This window comes from Herpailurus yagouaroundi, unplaced genomic scaffold, assembly GCF_014898765.1.
Source record: "Herpailurus yagouaroundi ecotype Mexico unplaced genomic scaffold, PumYag 159, whole genome shotgun sequence".
In the NCBI taxonomy this organism is placed as follows: Eukaryota; Metazoa; Chordata; class Mammalia; order Carnivora; family Felidae; genus Herpailurus; species Herpailurus yagouaroundi.
Window position 1 is genome coordinate 37129251 of NW_024412400.1, and position 19435 is coordinate 37148685.

General features: G+C 46.6%; 1 protein-coding gene across 4 annotated transcripts in view; it reads left to right on the forward strand.

Annotated features, from left to right (window-relative positions):
- Positions 1-12608: 12608 nt before the first annotated feature.
- LOC121033755 (uncharacterized) overlaps positions 12609-19435 on the forward strand; it is a 50416-nt gene continuing 43589 nt past the window's right edge. For 3 of the 4 annotated variants that reach the window (XM_040480355.1, XM_040480356.1, XM_040480357.1), the window contains exons 1-3: positions 12609-12720; positions 16556-16784; positions 18090-18242. In XM_040480355.1, the coding sequence (XP_040336289.1) occupies positions 16605-16784; positions 18090-18242 (333 nt within the window). In that variant the 5' untranslated portion in view covers positions 12609-12720; positions 16556-16604. The other variant, XM_040480358.1, reaches the window with a different exon arrangement.

The following is a 19435-nucleotide window of genomic DNA, read 5'->3' on the forward strand; positions in this document are numbered from 1 at the left end:
GGGGGGGGAGGGAGGAAGGGGGGGAATGAGGGCGATGTGGAGGACAGTCACAGTAAGGAAGGCCTATTAGATGTCCGTGGCCAGGGGCCTGGGCCAGAACTCAGAGAAACAGGAGAGCCAAGGTGGCAGCACCAGGGCCTGGGGCCCCTAGGTCAGCCCTGTGAGTACCCTGGGAGCTGCACAATGCCTCATTTCCTAGGCCCAGCCACAGGGCATTGTGCTGGGATGCGGCCTGAGTCACCCCTGCCCTCAAGCTGGGACTTCCCACCTCCACCTTCATTTCCCCACACTCTTGTCTGCTCAGCTACTGAGGGTGGTGGCTGCCTCACAGACTGCTTGCCCCCTTCCAGGCCCAGGTCTCAGGTTCACTGGGCTTCCCCAACATGACACTTGTTCCCAAGGGCTGCCTTCCTCCAGGCCTGTGGACACCCTCTCAGGCAGCCAAGATGGACTGGGGTCCCAGGTTCAGGCCTCAGGCTCCCTCCTCTCTCTGGCTCCATCCCTTCTCCGTCTAGGCTCAGACACCCTGAACTTCAGACAGCCAAGGAGAATCCAGAATAAACCTCTCCAGAGTCGTCTCCACGGAGTGACCAAATCTGGGTACCTTCCAGAAAGTTGTCAGGGGCCAGGCAGACTCACCCCTGAGACAATTCCCCTTTCTCCAGGCCTGGGAACCGGTAAAGTGGCCTTTCTTATGCCTCCCAACGTAACCCACACCCCTGGGGGAGGATCTCCTCTCAGGCTGCTGCAAGTCAGTTCCCCAGCTGTGAATTAACATTTTGGGGAGAAAGAGAAGTATTAGACTAGTGCTTCTCAAAGTGAGATCTCAGGAGCAGCAGCAGCAGCAGCACCTGGGAACTTGACAGAAATACAAATGCTTAGGCCCCTGACCGCGTCACAGTTCTGAGGGGAGATGGCGGGGTGGGGGGGGGGGGGGCAGCCATCTGGTCAGTGTGCCCTGTGGGGGATTCTCACAGTCACTCAAGTTGGAGAGTACCTGCTTTAGCCACTGGTGAGCAGGTCTGCGAGGGTGTTGGTGGTTGTTCTCCCTGACACCGCGGAAGAGGGGAGACCAGCCTCCATGTCCAGGGGGAGGAGGAGATTCCTGGAAGCACCAGGCCGGGTCACCCCCCAAAGCCCTTCTGACTTACCCTAGGTGTTAACACTGGGGGGAAAGCCTGAAGCTGCATCAAAGTAGTGCAGAGCCATCTAAGATAAAAAATGAAAGTTCCCCAAATATTATCCTTGGGAGTACTTAGGAAGGCTCTACTGTGGTGCCTTTTACCCAAATATTGTGAGTCACAATAACTGTGTTTATCTTCTTTTTCCTTCAACAAATAAGGAAACATCTGTGGGGGTGTGGGTATTTATTTATTTTTGGATGAGCATCGTGACGCTGGAAATATTTCGTTCAGGATTATAGAACCCTGGGGCTAAAGCACTGCCCCTGAGGAGGAGCGAGGAATTAATTGGTAAATAATGTAGACCTTCCCTTTTAATTAAGAAGACCTCAATGTGTCATTCCTTGTTTTTAGGTGACATCTGGCTTTCAGGCATCTGGCTTCTCAATAAAACATTAGGTCAGACCAGTGGGAAGGGAAAGGCAGTCCTTAGCAGAGGGCGCCTGGCCCAACAATCTCTAATTAAATTGCCTCATCTCTGCCTCAGTTTCCCCCTGTTTCTCTGCCTTGTGGAGGAGCTAAGAAGCCAGATGCAGTGGCAGACTCAGGCCTTTGATCTCTTGGAGCCAGGCCGTTGGGAGGGGTCCTTAAGTGTAGGTCCTTACAGCGGTCCCCATAAACGTTCTGCCTAAAAATCCTACCGAGCTCCATGGCTCCTGCACTAAATGTAAGGGGACAAGGCGTGCTTTGTATCCTGTGACAATAGAGCACAAAGAAGAACAGCCCTGTTAAAAACCTAATCCAAGAGTCTGACCCAAAAGCAAGGTGCATCCCCTGACTCTATGTTCTTCAGAAAAAGGCTGGACGCAACCAGCATTTAGAGAGAGTACTGTTGTTGTTGGGTTTTTTTTTTTTTTTTTTAGTTGTATTGAAAGAAACAAAAACATATATCCACACACAGACTTGCAAGGAAGGCTCATAGCAGCTTTACTTGTAACAGCCAAAATATGGAAACAACCCAATGTCTGTTAACAGGTGAATGGATAAACAAACCATAGTTTATCCAAACAACAGAATGCTCCCGCTCAGCCATATAAAGAGATGAACTACACAAAAGAGTAGGAGTGAATCTCAAAGTTACTGTCCTGTGTGAAATCAGCCGGGCAAAAAGAATACGAGCTGCGTGATTTATTTGTATAAAAGTATCGGAAGCACAAAGTAATCTGTAGTGACCGAGGGCAGATCAGTGGTTATCTCTGGGGAGGGAAGCTGGCAGGAGGGGTTACAAGGGCACAAGGGGATGCAGGTGCTGGATACGCTGTCTCTTGACTGCAGAGATGGTTTCCTGAGTGATTTTTCGTAAGTCAAAACTTAACCAAATGGTACACTTGATCGTATGTCAGTAATACATCAATGAAATTGAAACTGGTCACGTTTCTGCTAGAGTCCTTACTCCTCCTGGCTGAGTTGGAAACATGCAGGTTTTTGTGGTGAGCTGTTGACACCAACAGAGAGATGAAGGGTATTCCAGGGCAAATGGTGTGTGCGTTCGTAAGTATGAAGTGTCTCTTTCATAGCGACCATGATATCAATGACCATCATGAGCATCTGTTATCTGCCAGGCTGAGTATTTTACAAACATTCACCTGATTTAATGCTCATACAACCTTATGAGGAGATGTTATTGAACCCGCTTTACAGAGCAGGAAACAAAGTCCAAGGGAGACTAAGTCCCTCAGGAGTGGCCTCCAGGTCCAGGGTTTGAACAGGTCTGTAGCACTGCACTCTGAGATATTCAATATGACCATCTCTGGCTGGTCTGACCAGAAGTGAATTTTATTTGGGGGGTGCCTGGGTGGCTCAGTCGGTTGAGCGTCTCTCTGACTTGGTTTCGGCTCAGGTGATGAGCTCACACTTCATAGGATTGAGCCCTGTGTTGGGCTTTGCACTGACTGCTCAGAGCCTGCTTGAGATTCTCTCTCTCTCTCTCTCTCTCTCTCACCCTCTCTCCCTGCCCCGCCCACACAAGTGTGCTCTCTCTCAAAGTAAATAAACATTTTTTTTAAGTGAATTTTATAATTTTTAAATGTTTATTTATTTTGAGAGAGAGAGAGCATGGTGAGGGAGTGGCAGAGAGAGGGAGAGAGAGAGAGAGGAGAGAGAGAGAGAGAGAGAGAGAGAGAGAGAGAGAGAGAGAGAATCCCAAGCAGGCTCTACACTCTCAGCACAGAGCCAATGCAGGGCTCAATCCCACGAACCATCAGGTCAGATCATGACCTGAGCTGAAATCAAGAGTTGGACGCTCAACTGACTCAGCTGCCCAGGCACCCCATTTTGTAATTTTAAGTACTTCTCAAACTTTCTACAATAAACATGTCCTATTAACTAGAGTATTTTTAAGTCTTTAAAATTATTATAACCACTTTTTAACAATACTTTTAAAATTCTTTTCCTGTAAGGATAATTCCTACTGCTTATTAGGCCTATCCAGTGCCACATGCTTAATCTCTCATTTTATTTTTTTTTATTAAAAAAAAGTTTTAAATTTTATTTATTTTAGAGTGTGCAAGAGGGGCAAAGGGAGACAGAGAGAATCTTAAGCAGGGTCCACGCTCAGTGCAGAGCCCGATACAGGACTTGATCTCATGACCCTGAGATCATGACCTGAGCCAAAATCAAGAGTCGGATGCTTAACAGACTGAGTCATCCAGGTGCCCCTTAATCTCCCATTTTAATCTACAAATGAAGAATGGGAAGTTGAGGCCCAGAGTAGGTGAGTTATGTACCCCAAATGACAAAGCTAAGGAGTGGGAGAGCCAGGATTTCAACAGAGAACACTCTGGGTGTGGAACAGTTTTCCTTTTCATAGTCCCAAATCCTACCACATCCCATCAAATGATTGCATGGCCATTTTAACTTTCCTGAAGTTCCCTTCCAGCTCAGCCATGCGTGCAAATATTGAGCATATCTGAAGTCACTGTATCCATCTGTCACTGTTTTGTTTTTTCCTCCTCAGACCACCAAAGCAGTATTTTCCAGTTAATACATAGACTTCTTATTCCTTCTTCAGTGGACCACTAGGGGCGCCTGGGTGGCTCAGTCGGTTAAGCCTCCAATTCTTTTTTTTTTTTTTTTTTTAATTTTTTTTTTCTTTTTTTTCAACGTTTATTTTTGGGACAGAGAGAGACAGAGCATGAACGGGGGAGGGGCAGAGAGAGAGGGAGACCCAGAATTGGAAACAGGCTCCAGGCTCTGAGCCATCAGCCCAGAGCCCGACGCGGGGCTCGAACTCCCGGACCGCGAGATCGTGACCTGGCTGAAGTCGGACACTTAACCGACTGCGCCACCCAGGCGCCCCAGTAAGCCTCCAATTCTTGATTTTGGCTCAGGTCATGATGTCAGAGCTCGTGAGATCGGGCTCTGCGCTGACAGTGTGGAGCCTGCTTGGGATTCTCTCTCTCCTCTCTCTCTGCCCCTCCGCCCCAATAAACAAATTCTTTAAAAAAATAATAAATAATTAAAAATAATAAGTAATAGCCATATAATAGTTCAAGCAGCTGATGTATTATAATCACTGGCTCTTCCATTCCTCTACAAATGGTTTACAATGAGCTTTTTTTTTTTTTTGAATTTTTTTAACCTTCATTTATTTTTAAGAGAGAGAGAGAGAGAGCATGAGCAAGGGAGGGGCAGAAAGAGAGGGAGACACAGAATCTGAAGCAGGCTCCAGGCTCTCAGCTGTCAGCACAGAGCCCGATGCGGGGCTTGAACCCAAGAACAGTGAGATCATGACCTGAGCTGAAGTCGGATGCTCAACCGACTGAGCCACCCAGGCGACCCTACAATGAGTTTTGTTTTTTTTTAAAATAGAAAACAGTACTATTTATCAAGGAACCAAGGAAGCACCTGGTAAATTACACTTGCCTCCAAAAATAATAGGGAGAACCAGAAAGGGCAGAGACTCTTTTATGACTAGAGGCAGGTTATTCAGACCCCAGATCATGACAGTGAATGGCTCAGCAAAATCAACTCTCTCACCCTCAAGAAGGAAAGCAACAGGGTTTAGGGGAAAGCTCCAAAGTATTTCTCCACGTTGATGCTGGCAGAGCCCTTGCCAAAGTTTGTTTCTACTTTTTGATAAAATAGCACATTTTTCTTTCACTCGCTATGAAACAAAGATTATCCACCTAACCCCTTCCTTGGGGTCAGCATTGGTTCATTTTTATCTTGCCACATGGAATTTTTGGCCATTTCTGAATTAGGGAGGACTGGATGCTGATCCAGTCCTATAGGACAGGGGTCAGTGAACTATGGCCCATAGGCCAATGTGGCCCACCACCTATTCTAGTACAGTCCATGAACTAAGGATAGTCTCTATGTTTTTCAAACTGTGATAAAACACACAAAACATATACTTTATCATCTTAATAATTTTTAAGGGTGCAGTTCAGTGACATGAAGCACATTCACACTGTTGTTCAACCATCAACACCATCCAGAGTCCATCTCCACAACTCTTTTCATCTTGCAAAACTAAAACTCGGTACACATTAGACAGCAAGTCCCTATTTCCCCTCCCGAGCACCTGGCAACCACCATTTCTAGAAAGAAATGTCTCTATACGTTTGGCTGCTCTATGTACCTCATGTAAGTGGAATCATCCAGTACTTGTCATTTGTGATTGGCATACTTCACTTAGCCTAACTTGCTCAAGGTTCATCCATACTCTAGCATGTGTCAGAATCTCCTTCCTTTTTAAGGTTGAATAATATTCCATTGTATGTATATACAATATCTTGTCTATCCATTCATCCCTCGGTGGACACTTAGGTTATTTCCATCTTTTGGCTGCTGTGAATAATGGTGCTATGAACATAAGTATACAAATAACCTCTTTAAGGTCCTATTTTCAATTGTTTTTAATATATACCCAAGGGACACCTGGGTGGCTGTCGGTTAAGCATCCAACTCTTGATTTGGGCTCAGGTCAGGATCTCACGGTCCTGAGATTGAGCCCCAGGTCAGTCTCTGCACTGGGCGTGGAACCTGCTTGGGATTCTCTCTCCCTCTCTGCCCCTCCCCTCCTTGTACTTGAACTGTCTCAAAAAAAAAAAATATATATATATATGTATATGTGTATATGTATATATGTATAACCAAAGTGAAATTGCTGAATCATATGATAATTCTATTTTTAATTTTTTGAGTAACCACCATCCTGTTTTCCACAGGGGCTGGACCACTTTACATTCTCACACACACACACACACACACACACACACACACAAATGACTGTATAACTATTCCAATTTCTTTACAACCTCATAACACTTATTTTCTGTTCTTTTGATAGTAGCTATTCTATACACTTTTTTTTTCTATGCACTTTTAAATGGTGGAAAAATCAAAGAGATGGAACCACTGGAAAGGGGCATCTCTAATGTTGATAGATTTCCAGTCTGAGGGTATTGAGGACTTGCCAGCAGTTTCTGCAGCAATCAGAAAGCCTGGGCACCAGAGAATTTTGGTGTCCGGAAGAAATTTTGGTGTCCACAGGGCAGTGGTCCTCAAACTTGAGCATGCATCAGGATCACTTAGCTTGTTAAAACAGAGGGCTGGGTCCCACCCCAGAGTTTCTGATTCATTAGGTCTGTGACACATTCCAAGATTTTGCTTTTCTAACAATTTCCCAGGTAATGCTGATGCGGCTGGTCTGGGAACCACACTTTGAGAACCACTAACCTACAACTTAATATTCAAAATGGTCCACGGACCAGCCACATCGGCATTATCCAGAAACTTCTTAGAAATGCAGAATTTCAGATTCCACTGTAGACCTACTGCACCCGAATCTCGTGCTGACAAGATCCCCGTTGCAATTTGTGTGCACATTAACGTTTCAGAAACCCATAGGGGCACCTGGGGGGCTCAGTCAATTAAGCATCCAACTTCGGCTCAGGTCACGATCTCACAGTTTGTGAGTTCAAGCCCCGCATTGGGCTCTGGGCTAACAGCTCACAGCCTGGAGCCTGCTTCGGATTCTGTGTCTCCCTTTCTCTCTGACCCTCCCCCCGTTCCTGCTCTGTCTCTCTGTCTCAAAAAAAAACTACAGAAACATTAAAAAAAAAAAATTAAAGTTTCAGAAACACTGATCTACCTTGCTCATGTTGCAGGTGAGGAACATTGGTTTAGAGTGGTTGAACAGCTTGCTTGAGGAAGGGGAGAGTTGACTTCTGATGTGCGTCCTGATGTATCCTTCCACACACCAGTGCCTTTCCCCCCCTGGCTGCAATGGTAGCATCACTTGGGGAGCAAACACTATTCCCCAGCCCCAGCCCAAAGATTCTGATATAATTGGTCTGGGGAAGGGTGCTGGGCACAGGTATTCTTTGAACCCTCCCAGCTGATTCTAATGTGTATCCAGGGTTGAGAAGCACTGGGACGGCCCATACTGAAGACTCAGGTTTTTTTGTTTTGTTTTGTTTTTTGTTTTTAAATTTTTTTTTAATGTTTATTTATTTTTGAGACAGAGAGAGACAGAGCATGAACGGGGGAGGGGCAGAGAGAGAGGGAGACACAGAATCCGAAGTGGGCTTCAGGCTCTGAGCTCTCAGCACTGAGCCTGATGCAGGGCTCGAACTCACAGACTGTGAGATCATGACCTGAGCCGAAGTCAGATGCTTAACTGACTGAGCCACCCAGGCGCCCCTGAAGACTCAGTTTTATAGCATCACCCCATGCACCTCAGTGGAAAACTATCTGAAGCTTGTGTTCAAGTGTCCTACTCCTGAGTGTCCTGAGACTCTCATTGGAAAACATTCCTCACCCCTTTTAGTCATGGTCCTCATGTGGGATGTTTTTTGGGTTTTTTTTTTCCAGACGCAGGTGTTCCAGAAACACCTGCAAACGGTTGCAAGGCCAGTTCTCACTGACTCTCCTACATCTAGTGTTAATATATTTCGGATGGGCACAACCTCAGGAAAAACTCCTCGACCCGCTAAGCATACCTTAGAAGAAACTCCCTCCCTCCCCTAACACAAGGGTCTCACTATTTCTTCACCGAAGAGGTTGCCTCTTTTTTCCCTAGGGACCCAGTCAGGCCTGAATGATGGCTACGGAAAGAGCAAGCAGAAGAGGGAAGCTTTCCTGGAACTGTAATAAGCTGGGGAAGGTGGTGGCTGCCTTCTCAGGGTCCACATTCCTTCCCCTAACCCGCCAGTCCATGCTGGAGGAAACAGAAACACAGGTGGAGTTATTGGAGGCCAAGGTGAATGAACTAGCAACAGTTCCAACTCTCTTGGTGCTGCAGCCTGCAGGTAGCTAGCTCCTTGCACTTGAACCTCTATTTGAACCACTAGAGACGGGAGGGGCTTAAAGCTTTAGCTTTTCGGTGTTCTGCTAAAGGATGTTCACCAAAGATTACTAGGAGCTCACCTGCAGTAAAAGAAAAAAAAATGTTGGGTTCATGGGCTTGAGACAGGAGAGAAAGCCCCCAGAGACTTGGGAGGGAGCTGTGAGGGACTTCTTACAGGATCGGCAGTGTGCTGGGTGACACCTGGGAGGCACGAGGAAAGTGGGGGACAGTCCTAGATTGCATGCTGTCAACGACAGAGCAATTGGGGGGGCCTGGGTGGCTTGGTTGGTTAAGTGTCCAACTTCGGCTCCAGTCATGATCTCACAGTTCGTGAGCTCGAGCCCCACGTAGGGCTCTGTGCTGACAGGTTAGAGCCTGGAGTCTGTTTCGGATTCTGTGTCTCCTTTGCTCTCGGCCCCTCCCCCGCCCGTGCTCTGTCTCTCAAAAATAAATAAACATTAAGAAGAAAAAAGAACAGAGCAATTTGATAATTGGACATCGGATCTTATTTGGGAGGCGCAAGCACCAGCGTTCCTGCAATTGGCGAAGGAGCAGCAGTCACCGGATCAGACTCCTCAGAAGAGGGGGTCATTTCCTCACTTTTGTGTTTGGAGAATGGCCACGTCCGTCTTGTTCTAAATTTGTTGGAGGGCGGGGGGCTTGCGTGAGCATGGCTGAGCTGCAGTTAGGAAACCACCATCTGGCTGCCAGCAGGGCTGGTTGTCACGTTTTCAATTCAAAACCTCATGTTCGTCTCAAAAACCCGAAGAGACTGTGTCTTTATTTCCTGTCTCTAGAGTCCCTGTTCTCTTCGCAGCAGTTACTGTGCTTCAGAGAGGGGTCAACAATACAAATCTAAAAAAACAAAACAAAACAAAACACAATCGCAATAAAAGGGTAAAGCCTATTCACCACATACTTTCTATATTTTGGAATTGCATGTTTGCATATTTTCTAAAGCTGTCCAGAAATTCTGGTTTCTAGAAACCTCCGTTCTACTGTGGGCAACAGAAATCTGAGTAACTTTCCCTTAAATAAATTAGGGTAGTCTTTTCTACCCTAATACAGAGAAAATACAGAGAGGGCAGCCCAGACAGGGTCAGCTGCTCCACGGGGCTCAGACCCAGACTCCTTTCATCCGTCTTCTCAGCCATCCAGACCTGTATTTGACGAATCATTGATTATGTACGAGAAAGCAACTTCACCTTCAGCACAAGGAGGGTACTCCAAGCCGGAACAAACAGAAGAGGCAAAGACAACATCACATGCCACCTGCTCCTTTTAAAGAGCTTTCCAAAACAACAACAACAACAACAACAACAACAACAACAACAACAAAAAGCTTCTGCTCCTGTCATCCTCCAGTGCTATGTCACATGATTACCCTATATGCAAGAAAGACTGGGGAAGGTGGTTTTTCTAGCCTGGTTTGCTTGCGCCCATGCTAACATTGAGTTACATCAGCAAGGTAGAAATAGAGAACAGATAGTAGGAAGGCTGTCGGCAACTTGGCCGGCTTTGCAGGAGCCTAAACCACACGTTTAACCTCTCCAGTATTCAGCCCATGTGAGTGAGTCACACTTCAAATAATAACAACTGTGAAATGAGTTCCAGGCTGCCCGATTTACAAATGCTTACGGTATGAGGAACGCATATAGTACTTGCAAACTGGTGTCTATCTCACCCAATGCCCAGTTCTCTCTGTGACCCTGGCAGCTGGCCCAGATTGTTATCTCCCAGTATCCACCTTCCCCCTTTTCTGGAAGTAACAGAAGCTCCCATTTTTAGCTGGACACATGTCTGCCTCGAATAAAGACGATATTTTCCATCCTTTTTTTGCAGCTAGATACGATCATGTCCATAAGTCTGGCCAGTGGAACCTAAGCAAAGGTGTCCCATGCAGTTTCTGGGAAATGTCCTTATAGGGAGAGAATGTGCACTTCTGTGTCCACTTCTCTGAAATCTGTCTGAATCGTGGACAAAATGGCTGGGGCTCAGAAACCATTTAGGGCCATGAGGTGGAACTCACACGCTGAGAATAGCAGAGTAATAACGTAAAAGGAGCTTGGGTTCCTCATGGTCTTGAAGCTTCTGTAGCAGCCCTGGGCTGCTTATCCATGAGCTTCATGAAAGGGGAATGAACTTCTATACTGTTTCAACCAGTGTTAATGGGTTTCTGTCACTTGCAACTGAACCTCATGCTAATGTTCCATTTTCTTTAGGAATCTTCCCACTGTGCATAAGGAGGAATCCTCACCTCATATGTGATGAGCCATCTGGTTTCTGACCCTTACTCCGTCCCTGTCTTCTGGGCCATGGCCTTCCTCATCATTCTCTGCTCCTTAAGCATGTGCTTTGAATCCCAGTCAGTGACCTGTAAGTGTACTCTTTCCCCCCACTTTGTGCTTGTCCTCCTTCACTGCCCCTCTCTAGCTGTGTCCTAGAAAGACTGGACTAGGGCCCAGTGATGGAGGAGGAGGGGGTGGGAGGTGGAGAAGGACGGGGAGATGGAGTATGCACAAAGTAGAATTAACCCAGCAGCACCGGACTCATGGGGACACACTCACTGGAAAGTCAGTCTGTCCAAAGGTAGGATCCCTCCTTATCATTCTGTACCTCTTTCTCCTCATTTTGTGCCACACATGTCTACCATTACAGGCAGGCTCCAGGCTCTGAGCTGTCAGCACAGAGCCTGACGCAGGGCTCGAACTCACGCAGGGCTCGAACTCACGGATCGGGAGATCATGACCTGAGCCGAAGTCGGATGCTTAACCGACTGAGCCACCCAGGCGCCTCCAGCCATTTGAGTTTAAAGTACACACTTAGAACTACAACTAGCCCTGGAGGAGAAAGGACTATTTTCCATTTGCAGTTTACTGTGAATTAGTTTAATCCACTTTCTTTTTAATTCATTCTTCCATTAAACATTAAGAGCCTATTTTATATCCTAAGAGATAGATAGGTAATTTATTATTTGTTCTGGAGATCAGAAATCCCACATGGGTCTCCTGGAACTCAAATCAGGGATCAGCAGGGCTGGGTTCCTTTGTGGAGATTTGGAGAGAATCCATTTCCACAGCTATTCAGCTTCTAGAAAATTTTTTTTAATGTTTATTTTATTTTTGAGAGAGACAGAGTGTGAGCAGGGGAGGGGCAGGGAGAAAGCGAGACAGAATCTGAAGCAGGCTCCAGCTGTCAGCACGGAGCCGGATGCGGGGCTTGAACTCACAAACTGTGAGATCATGACCTGAGCTGAAGTTGGACGCCCAACCAACTGAGCCACCCAGGCGCCCCTCAGCTATTCAGCTTCCAGAGGCTGCGGAAATTCTTTGGTTCGCATCCCCCTTCCAGCATCTTTAAAGCCAACAACAGCCACTGGAGTCCTTCTCATTGCATGTCTCTGACCACAGGGGAGAAGTTTTCTGGGCCATGTGTTCTCAGACTCAGGTGATTAGATTCCTTGACCACCTCCTCCCTGGCCCCGCCCCCCCCCCCCATCAAAGGTAACAGTCCTATCTCAAGGTCTGTAACTTTAATCAATCTGCAAAGTCGCTTTTGCTATGTAAGGTAAGAAATTTACTGGTTCCCAAGACTAGAACATGTAGATCTTTGGGGGCCTATACTCTGCCCTTGTATTTACAAGCCCCAAAGCCACTACCCACAGCCAGATTTCTTAAAATACTTTTTCCTCCCCCATCCACTCCCTAACTGCAACTGCTTTCCCTTTGCCTCTTCAATATCTCCCCCCGCCCCCCCCCCCCGGCAAAACCTCTGTCACAGCCCAGCCCTGAGCTGCCTCCTTTATCCTGGCGCCCCCTTCCTCGTGGGCCTGGGGAGGGGAAACCGCTCCAAAAGGAAAGCGGGCTGCGGGCGGGAGAGACCCCTCGCGGGTGTCCGCGTGCAGCCTTGGGGTGGGACGCAGCTACCTTTGGCGACCTCTGCCCCGCCCCAGGCCCTGCCGACGGCCAGGCACACACGGGTCCCCAACTTCTGTCTCCTCCTAGACCTCGTCCCTCGTAGCGCTACTGGCTGTGTTGACCTCGACCCGCGGCGAGGACACTAGGAGCTCTCCACGCCCGAGCCCAGACCCCACACTCACGAACCCTGGAGGGAGCTTTCCCCCCGCCCCCTGGGGACCGCCCCCTCCAGCCCCCGCCCCGCGCCGCGCCCGCCGGCGGCCGTCTCCATGGCGCGGGGCGCACGCGGGAAGCCGGCCGGAGAGGGACGCGGGAACACGGCGCCCGGGTGAGTGCGGGGCGCGGGCCGGCGGCGGGGTGGCGGCATGGGCGGCCGGCATTCGGCCCGGGGGGGTACGGAACCGGGGCGTGCAGCGGGAGCCCTGGAGGAGGGGGCGGAAAGCAGCCCCTCCTCGCCCCTCCTCCCACCCCCTGCCGCTCCTTATCTCCTGGGACTCCGGTGGGGGCGGGGGTGGGGGGGAACCTGGGCTAGCGCAGACTCACTCTTCTCTCCTTCTATCTCGGGAAGGGTGGGCGCTCCTACCCCTACTGTCTCCCCCGCAACCCTCACCCCACGCCCCCAGCTCCCAGAGTCGCGATTAGCACGGGGTGGGGCACCTACCCTTCGGCCTCCAGTAAATATTCGTTAGGAGTCAGCCAGTCAAGGCGGGCCTTGAGCACCCAGGTACTTGCTAACTTGGGCCCCACAATACTGTCTATGGAAATGACAAAGAAATGCTCGTGATAAAATAGTAAGAGAAAAACTCAAGATTTCAGAGGGCCTTGCTGGAGTATTCATAGCATGTTCTCTGTGAAGCTTGTGCTCCTGTAAATACCCAGCGAAGGCTGGGGAGAAATACCTCATGTTGTCAACAGTAAGTGATACTCTCCAGTACCAATCTTAGCTTGGCTGCCTTAACAAAGTACCATAGACCGGTGGCCTACACGACAGATATCTATTTCTTACACTTCTGGAGGCTGGGAAATCCAAGATCAAGGTCCATTAAGGCAGGTTTCATTTTGAAGCCTTTTCTTGGCTTGTAGGTGGCAGCCGTTTCAAGGGAGAGAAAGTAAACTCTTTGGTGTCTCTTCTCATACGGGCACTAATCCCATCGTGGGAGTCCTGCCTTCATGACCTCCTCTGGCCCGTATCATCTCCCAAAGGCCCCCTCTTCATACACCATCACACTAGGGGTAGGACTTCAACATATGAATTTGGGGAGAGGGAGACAAAAACCCTCAGTCTGTAGCAGTACCTTTTAGGTGGTATGTTACAGTGGTTAAGAATTTGGGCTCTGGATGGGGTGCCTGGGTGGCTCAGTCGGTTGAGTGGCCGACTTCGGCTCAGGTCATGATCTCGCGGTCCATGAGGTCGAGCCCCGCGTCGGGCTCTGTGCTAACAGCTCAGAGCCTGGAGCCTGTTTCGGATTCTGTGTCTCCCTCTCGCTGACCCTCCCCTGTTCATGCTCTGTCTCTCTCTGCCTCAAAAATAAATAAACGTTAAAAAAATAATAATAAATTAATAAATAAATAAGTAAATACATAAATAAAAGAATTTGGGCTCTGGAACCAGGCTGCCTGAATTTGAATCCCCGTTGCTCCATTTACTAGTGTTTGCCCTTAAGCAAATCACTTCCCTCGCTTTGCCTCAGGTTTCCTGCCTGAGAATTCAGCATGTGCCAGGCTCTGTTCTGAGCATCCATCATGTACGAATTCCTTATTCCTCATAACAATTCTTTCTTTTCTTTTAAGATTTTTTTTTGATGTTTATTTTTGAGAGACAGAGAGAGCGCAAGCAGGGAAGGGCAGAGAAAGAGAGGGGAACAGAGGATCCAAAGCAGGCTCTGTGTTGACAGCTTAGAGCCCTCTGCGGGCTTGAATCCAAGAACCCATGAGATCATGACCTGAGCCAAAGTCGGACACTCAACTGACTGAGCCACCCAGGCGCCCCTGTTCCTTATAAGAGTTCTTTATCATCAGCAGCATCCCCATGTTACTGAAGAGAAAACTTTACATTTAATTTGCATTAAACCCTTACAAATACCAAAGAGTTTATTTTCCCACCATTTTTACAGATGGAAAAAATGGGGTTCAGGGAAGTGAAGTTGATACCCCCAATCACTCTACTAATAATTGACAGACACAGGATTCAAACTGGCTCCTCCTGCAACAAAGCCTGGGCTACCCTCTCCAGATGCTTTCCAAAAACAGTTTGGGGAGCCAACAGGCCCAGTCCTTGTTCCCAGCCAGCGCGAGTCACTTCTTTCCCTTCCCAGGCTTCAAAAGGAGCACCCCTTTTAATGTAACATAATACACACATTTTTGGATAGTCTCTATCTGTAAACTTTCCCAAATGGGAAGTCTCTAATAATTCCCATAAACCTTTGTCTCTATGAATGCAGTTCAGAGTTGCAGCTGTTACCTTAAGTTATTGTAACCGAACCAATGTGAGTTGGATCCTTGGGGAGTCCCAGATACACCAGGTGGAGCTGCCGTACAAAGTAAACTTTATTTGCAGCACATAAGGAGATCACAGGACATAGCTTCCAAAGTGTGACTCCCAGGGATAGGGTGAATAAGTTCCTTTTGTTTAGGGTTAGGATGACTATTTAGTCGGGGAGGCCTTGTCATGGTATGTAGAGACATGCACCTGAAGGCAACATGCCTACACATACATCGCATGTTATGTAAATGAGGCTGAGGCTCTTTCTTGGGGGGAAATTTTAGTATTAAAATGAGGGAAAGGTAATTGCTTATCATCCCAGAGGTCACTCTGTGGTCCATCTGCACATCGAGCTGGGGGTTTAGCTCAGTCTGGGTGGGCTGGGGCGGTGGGAGGCGTTGCCAGGGTAGTCGCCATGCCCTGAGGGGTGGTTTCTGGCTTCATTCGCCTGAGTTAAGAGGCAAGCTGGAAAGAAGGGCTTAAGGAAAAATATGAGGCAAACGTTGGTGAGTACAGGTTGGCGGGCAGTGAAAGTCAGGTCCTTGAGTCTAGCTGGTGGCGTTGTCACGTGGAGGGACCTTTCAAGGCTGAATAATTGAAAGGACAAATCAATACTGATTGGGTGGTTTCCTGTGCCCAACAAAATAATAATAACCTCAATAGTAATAATAAAGCCTATTGAGCACTTTCACTGCATACCAGGCATTGTGCTAAGTGCTTTATTTATTTTTTTAAATGTTTATTTAAAAAAAATTTTTAACGTTTATTTACTTTTGAAAGAGAGAGAGATACAGAGCATGAGCGGGGGGGAGGGGCAGAGAGAGAGGGAGACACAGACTCGGAAGCAGGCTCCAGGCTCTGAGCTGTCAGCACAGAGCCCGACGCAGGGCTTGAACTCATGAACCATGAGATCATGACGTGAGTCGAAGTCTGACACTCAACCGACTGAGCTACCCAGGCGCCCCAGTGTTTACTTATTTTTGAGAGAGAGGAAGAGAGAGAGGAAAACACAGAATCCAAATCAGGCTCCAGGCTCTGAGCTGTCAGCACAGAGCCAGACATGGGGCTCAAACCCAGGAACAGTGAGATCATGATCTGAGCTGAAGTCGACCGCTTAACCCACTGAGCCACCCAGGCCTCCCTATGCTAAGTGCTTTATAAATTTACCTTACTCAATCCTTGTGACAACCATAATCCATTTTACGGATGGGGAAATAGGGCTTGAAAAAGCTTCATAGAGTACCTAAAGCCAGTGAGTCAAGGGGTATAGACAAAACTAAGATCCTGGTCTTGTTCTCCTTCAAAGCCCATGTTCTTAACCACTATGGACATGCTGCCTCCAGGAAGTATGTCTATAAAGAGAACTATGCCATGTTAAAATCAGTATGTCTTTTGTAATATTTAGTGCCCACCATTATTAATTGCATTCCTTTATAACTGAGTTCCATGGGTTCTGCCCCCATTTTAAAGAATCTAGAAGAAAGAACATGAATCCATGAATATAGAGATTGGAAATTGAACAATTCAGCTCAACTGTCTCTATGTTGATTTTCGACTCCCATTTTAAGATACATGAGGCACTTTAAAGTTTTCAGAGAAGGGTGTGCAGCAATATTTGCCAATTTTTAGTTGGGGAGGTGTGATCTGCTCCTTAAAAAGACTTGTATGTATTGGGTTTCAGGGCAAGTTACAATTTTCAGAATCCATATGGAATCTAACCCTGTAAGACAATGCCAAGAGAGAAAGAAGGAAAACAAAAAACTAAAGGAACACCCCTGCCCATCGTTCCAATTCTTCAAAAGTTCCTGAAGACCTATCAGAAGCATTGTGCACAGACTCAGACATCTGTGTGTCCAGCCATCAAACAGGACTTGAAAACCAGCATCAACAACGAACAGATTCTCAGGAAAGTGAGTGTGTGGCCTCCTCTTCTTACTCTTCTCTGAAAGGAACTGACTCAGGTTTACTCCTTAGGAACATGGGTCCTCAGAACTCTCCAGCCCAAACTGGTGGTGTCATCCCCTCTGCTTCCTGCCTGAATAAAGTCCAAAGCCTGCCTCCAGTACCCAGGCTATGTTCAGTACTTCTGCCTTCCTCCTCCTACCTCCAAATCTACTCATCCCAGTCCTGCAGCAGGCCTGCCTTTTCTCATACCACTTTACATCTGGAATAGCCAACCTGCCCCTCCCACTCTACATCTGGAAAGCCCAGCTCAAAAGCACCATTTTTGTCATCATTGCCCCTCTCCCCAGGTCTTTCTAATTCCTTCCTTCGCAGCGCTTCTCTGGACTCCCCCACACACCTCCCTGCTCATCCCAAATTCAGGAGCTTCTCAGAGCCATCGTTTTATGGTAAAATAATTACTACTTTATTTTATATAAAATAATTCTATACTTCTTATCATTAACCTCCACTACTTAATCATAAGAGTTAATTATAAGCCTTGTTCAAATTTATAGTCCCTTAAGCAATGTTTCTAAACATTTTAAATTACAATCACTGTCAGAAATACAATTAACTTTGGGATACCTGGGTAGCGCAGTCAGTTATGTGTCTGACTTTGGCTCAGGTCATGATCTTGTGGTTCGTGAGTTTGAGCCCTGATTTGGGCTCTGCATTGACAGCACAGAGCCTGGGGCCTGCTTCAGATTCTGTGCCTCCCTCTCTCTTTCTGCCCCTACCCCCCCTCTCAAAAATAAATAAACATTAAAAAAAAGAAGAAGAAGAAATACAGTTAACATCATGACCCAATATTAAGTACTGGAGTGAATCATAAGACTACAGGGGCTGTTTGTGTCGGGTGGGTTGCTTTGGTTGGGTCTCCATTTTGATTTTGAGCATCACTAAAATAAAAGTCTCATGAGATGTTTATTCTTTACTACATAGGATACACTCAGATAATTTCTCTTCTATTTCATTCATTCAAGAAAGAAGAAAAGCTGGTTACAGCCTACTCAGTTTATTTCCTAACCCAATAATGGGTAGTAACCTATTGGAAAAATCACTGCCCTGTGAGATTTTTCACGGGGCTTTGCGTATGGCAGGAACTCCATAAGTTTTTGTTGAATTACCACCCCAATGCACATGTGATCCAAGGTTAATTACTATTTTAAATGTTCTAATGTTGTTTAATGACAATATTCTTTTCCTACATATTCAGATGCATGGACATGTCTTTATGATTCCCACCTGTAATTTTTTTTCTGACACTCCAGTTTATACTTGTGAGACCTGATGACTCCCCACCAAGCATCCTGCCAATTTCCTTGGAACCTTTGCTCATGACAATTCGAGATGAGTGTTACCTGCTAGGGAAAGAGATCTGTATCTGGGGCCTTCAGCTGAGTAACCCAGAGATTGCCAGACTGGTGAGTCATGCGTTTTAAAAATATTCCTTCAATTAAACTTAAAATTGAATATAAACATAATATATCTGTATTCCAGCTATAGTTCATTTGGTTATTGACTGATATGCTATAAGCTTTTCTTTAAAAATTTCTTTTAATGTTTATTTATTTTTGAGACAGAGAAAGACAGAGAATGAATGGGCGAGGGTCAGAGAGGGAGACACAGAATCTGAAGCAGGCTCCAGGCTCTGAGCTGTCAGCACAGAGCCCGACGCGGGGCTTGAACTCACAGACCGTGAGATCATGACCTGAGCCGATGTCGGACATTTAACTGACTGAGCCACCCAGGTGCCCCTACAAGCTTTTCTTTAAAAAAACATGTATTTTTTAAATGTATATTTATTTTTTTTGAGAGAGAGAGAACACAAGCAGGAGAGGGGCAGAGAGAGAGGGAGAGAATCCCAAGCAGGCTCCACGCTGTCAGCACAGAGCCTGATGTGGGGCTTGATATCACAAACCCATGAGATCATGACCTGAGCCTAACTCAAGAGTGGGATGCTTAACCAACTAGACCACCCAGGTGCCCCAAAACAATGTGTATTTTTTTAAATAAATTTTTTAATGTTTATTTTTTGAGAGAGAGAGAGAGAGAGAGAGAGCATGCGAGCAAGTGGGGGAAGGTCAGGGAGAGGGAGACACAGAATCCGAAGCAGGCTCCATGCTCTGAGCTGTCAGTGCAGAGCCCGACACAGGGCTCAAACCCACGAACCGTGAGATCATGACCTGAGCTGATGTTGGACACTTAGTTGACTGAGCCACCCAGATGCCCCCAAAACAATGTATTTTTAATGAAGCATTTCAAACTTACATAAAAGTGCAAAAAAAAAAAAAAGAAATTATGGTATATTCGTATAGTAGGAAACTGTATAGCAATGAAAATACATCAACTACAGCTATGCAAAAACAAAATAGGATGACTCTCATAAGCCTAATGTACAAGTGAAGAAAGACACAAAAGAATACATGCTATATGTTGCATTTTATAAAGCTTAAAAACAGGTAAAACTATGATGTTTGACTATTATAAAATTACTTTTAGGGAGGAGAAAGGAGGTAGAAATTGGGAGAGGACATTAGTGCCCATTTTTCTAGTTTCTTGACTATTGGAAAATGCTTTGTTTTATGTCATTGAATGTGTTAAACTTCTCATCTGT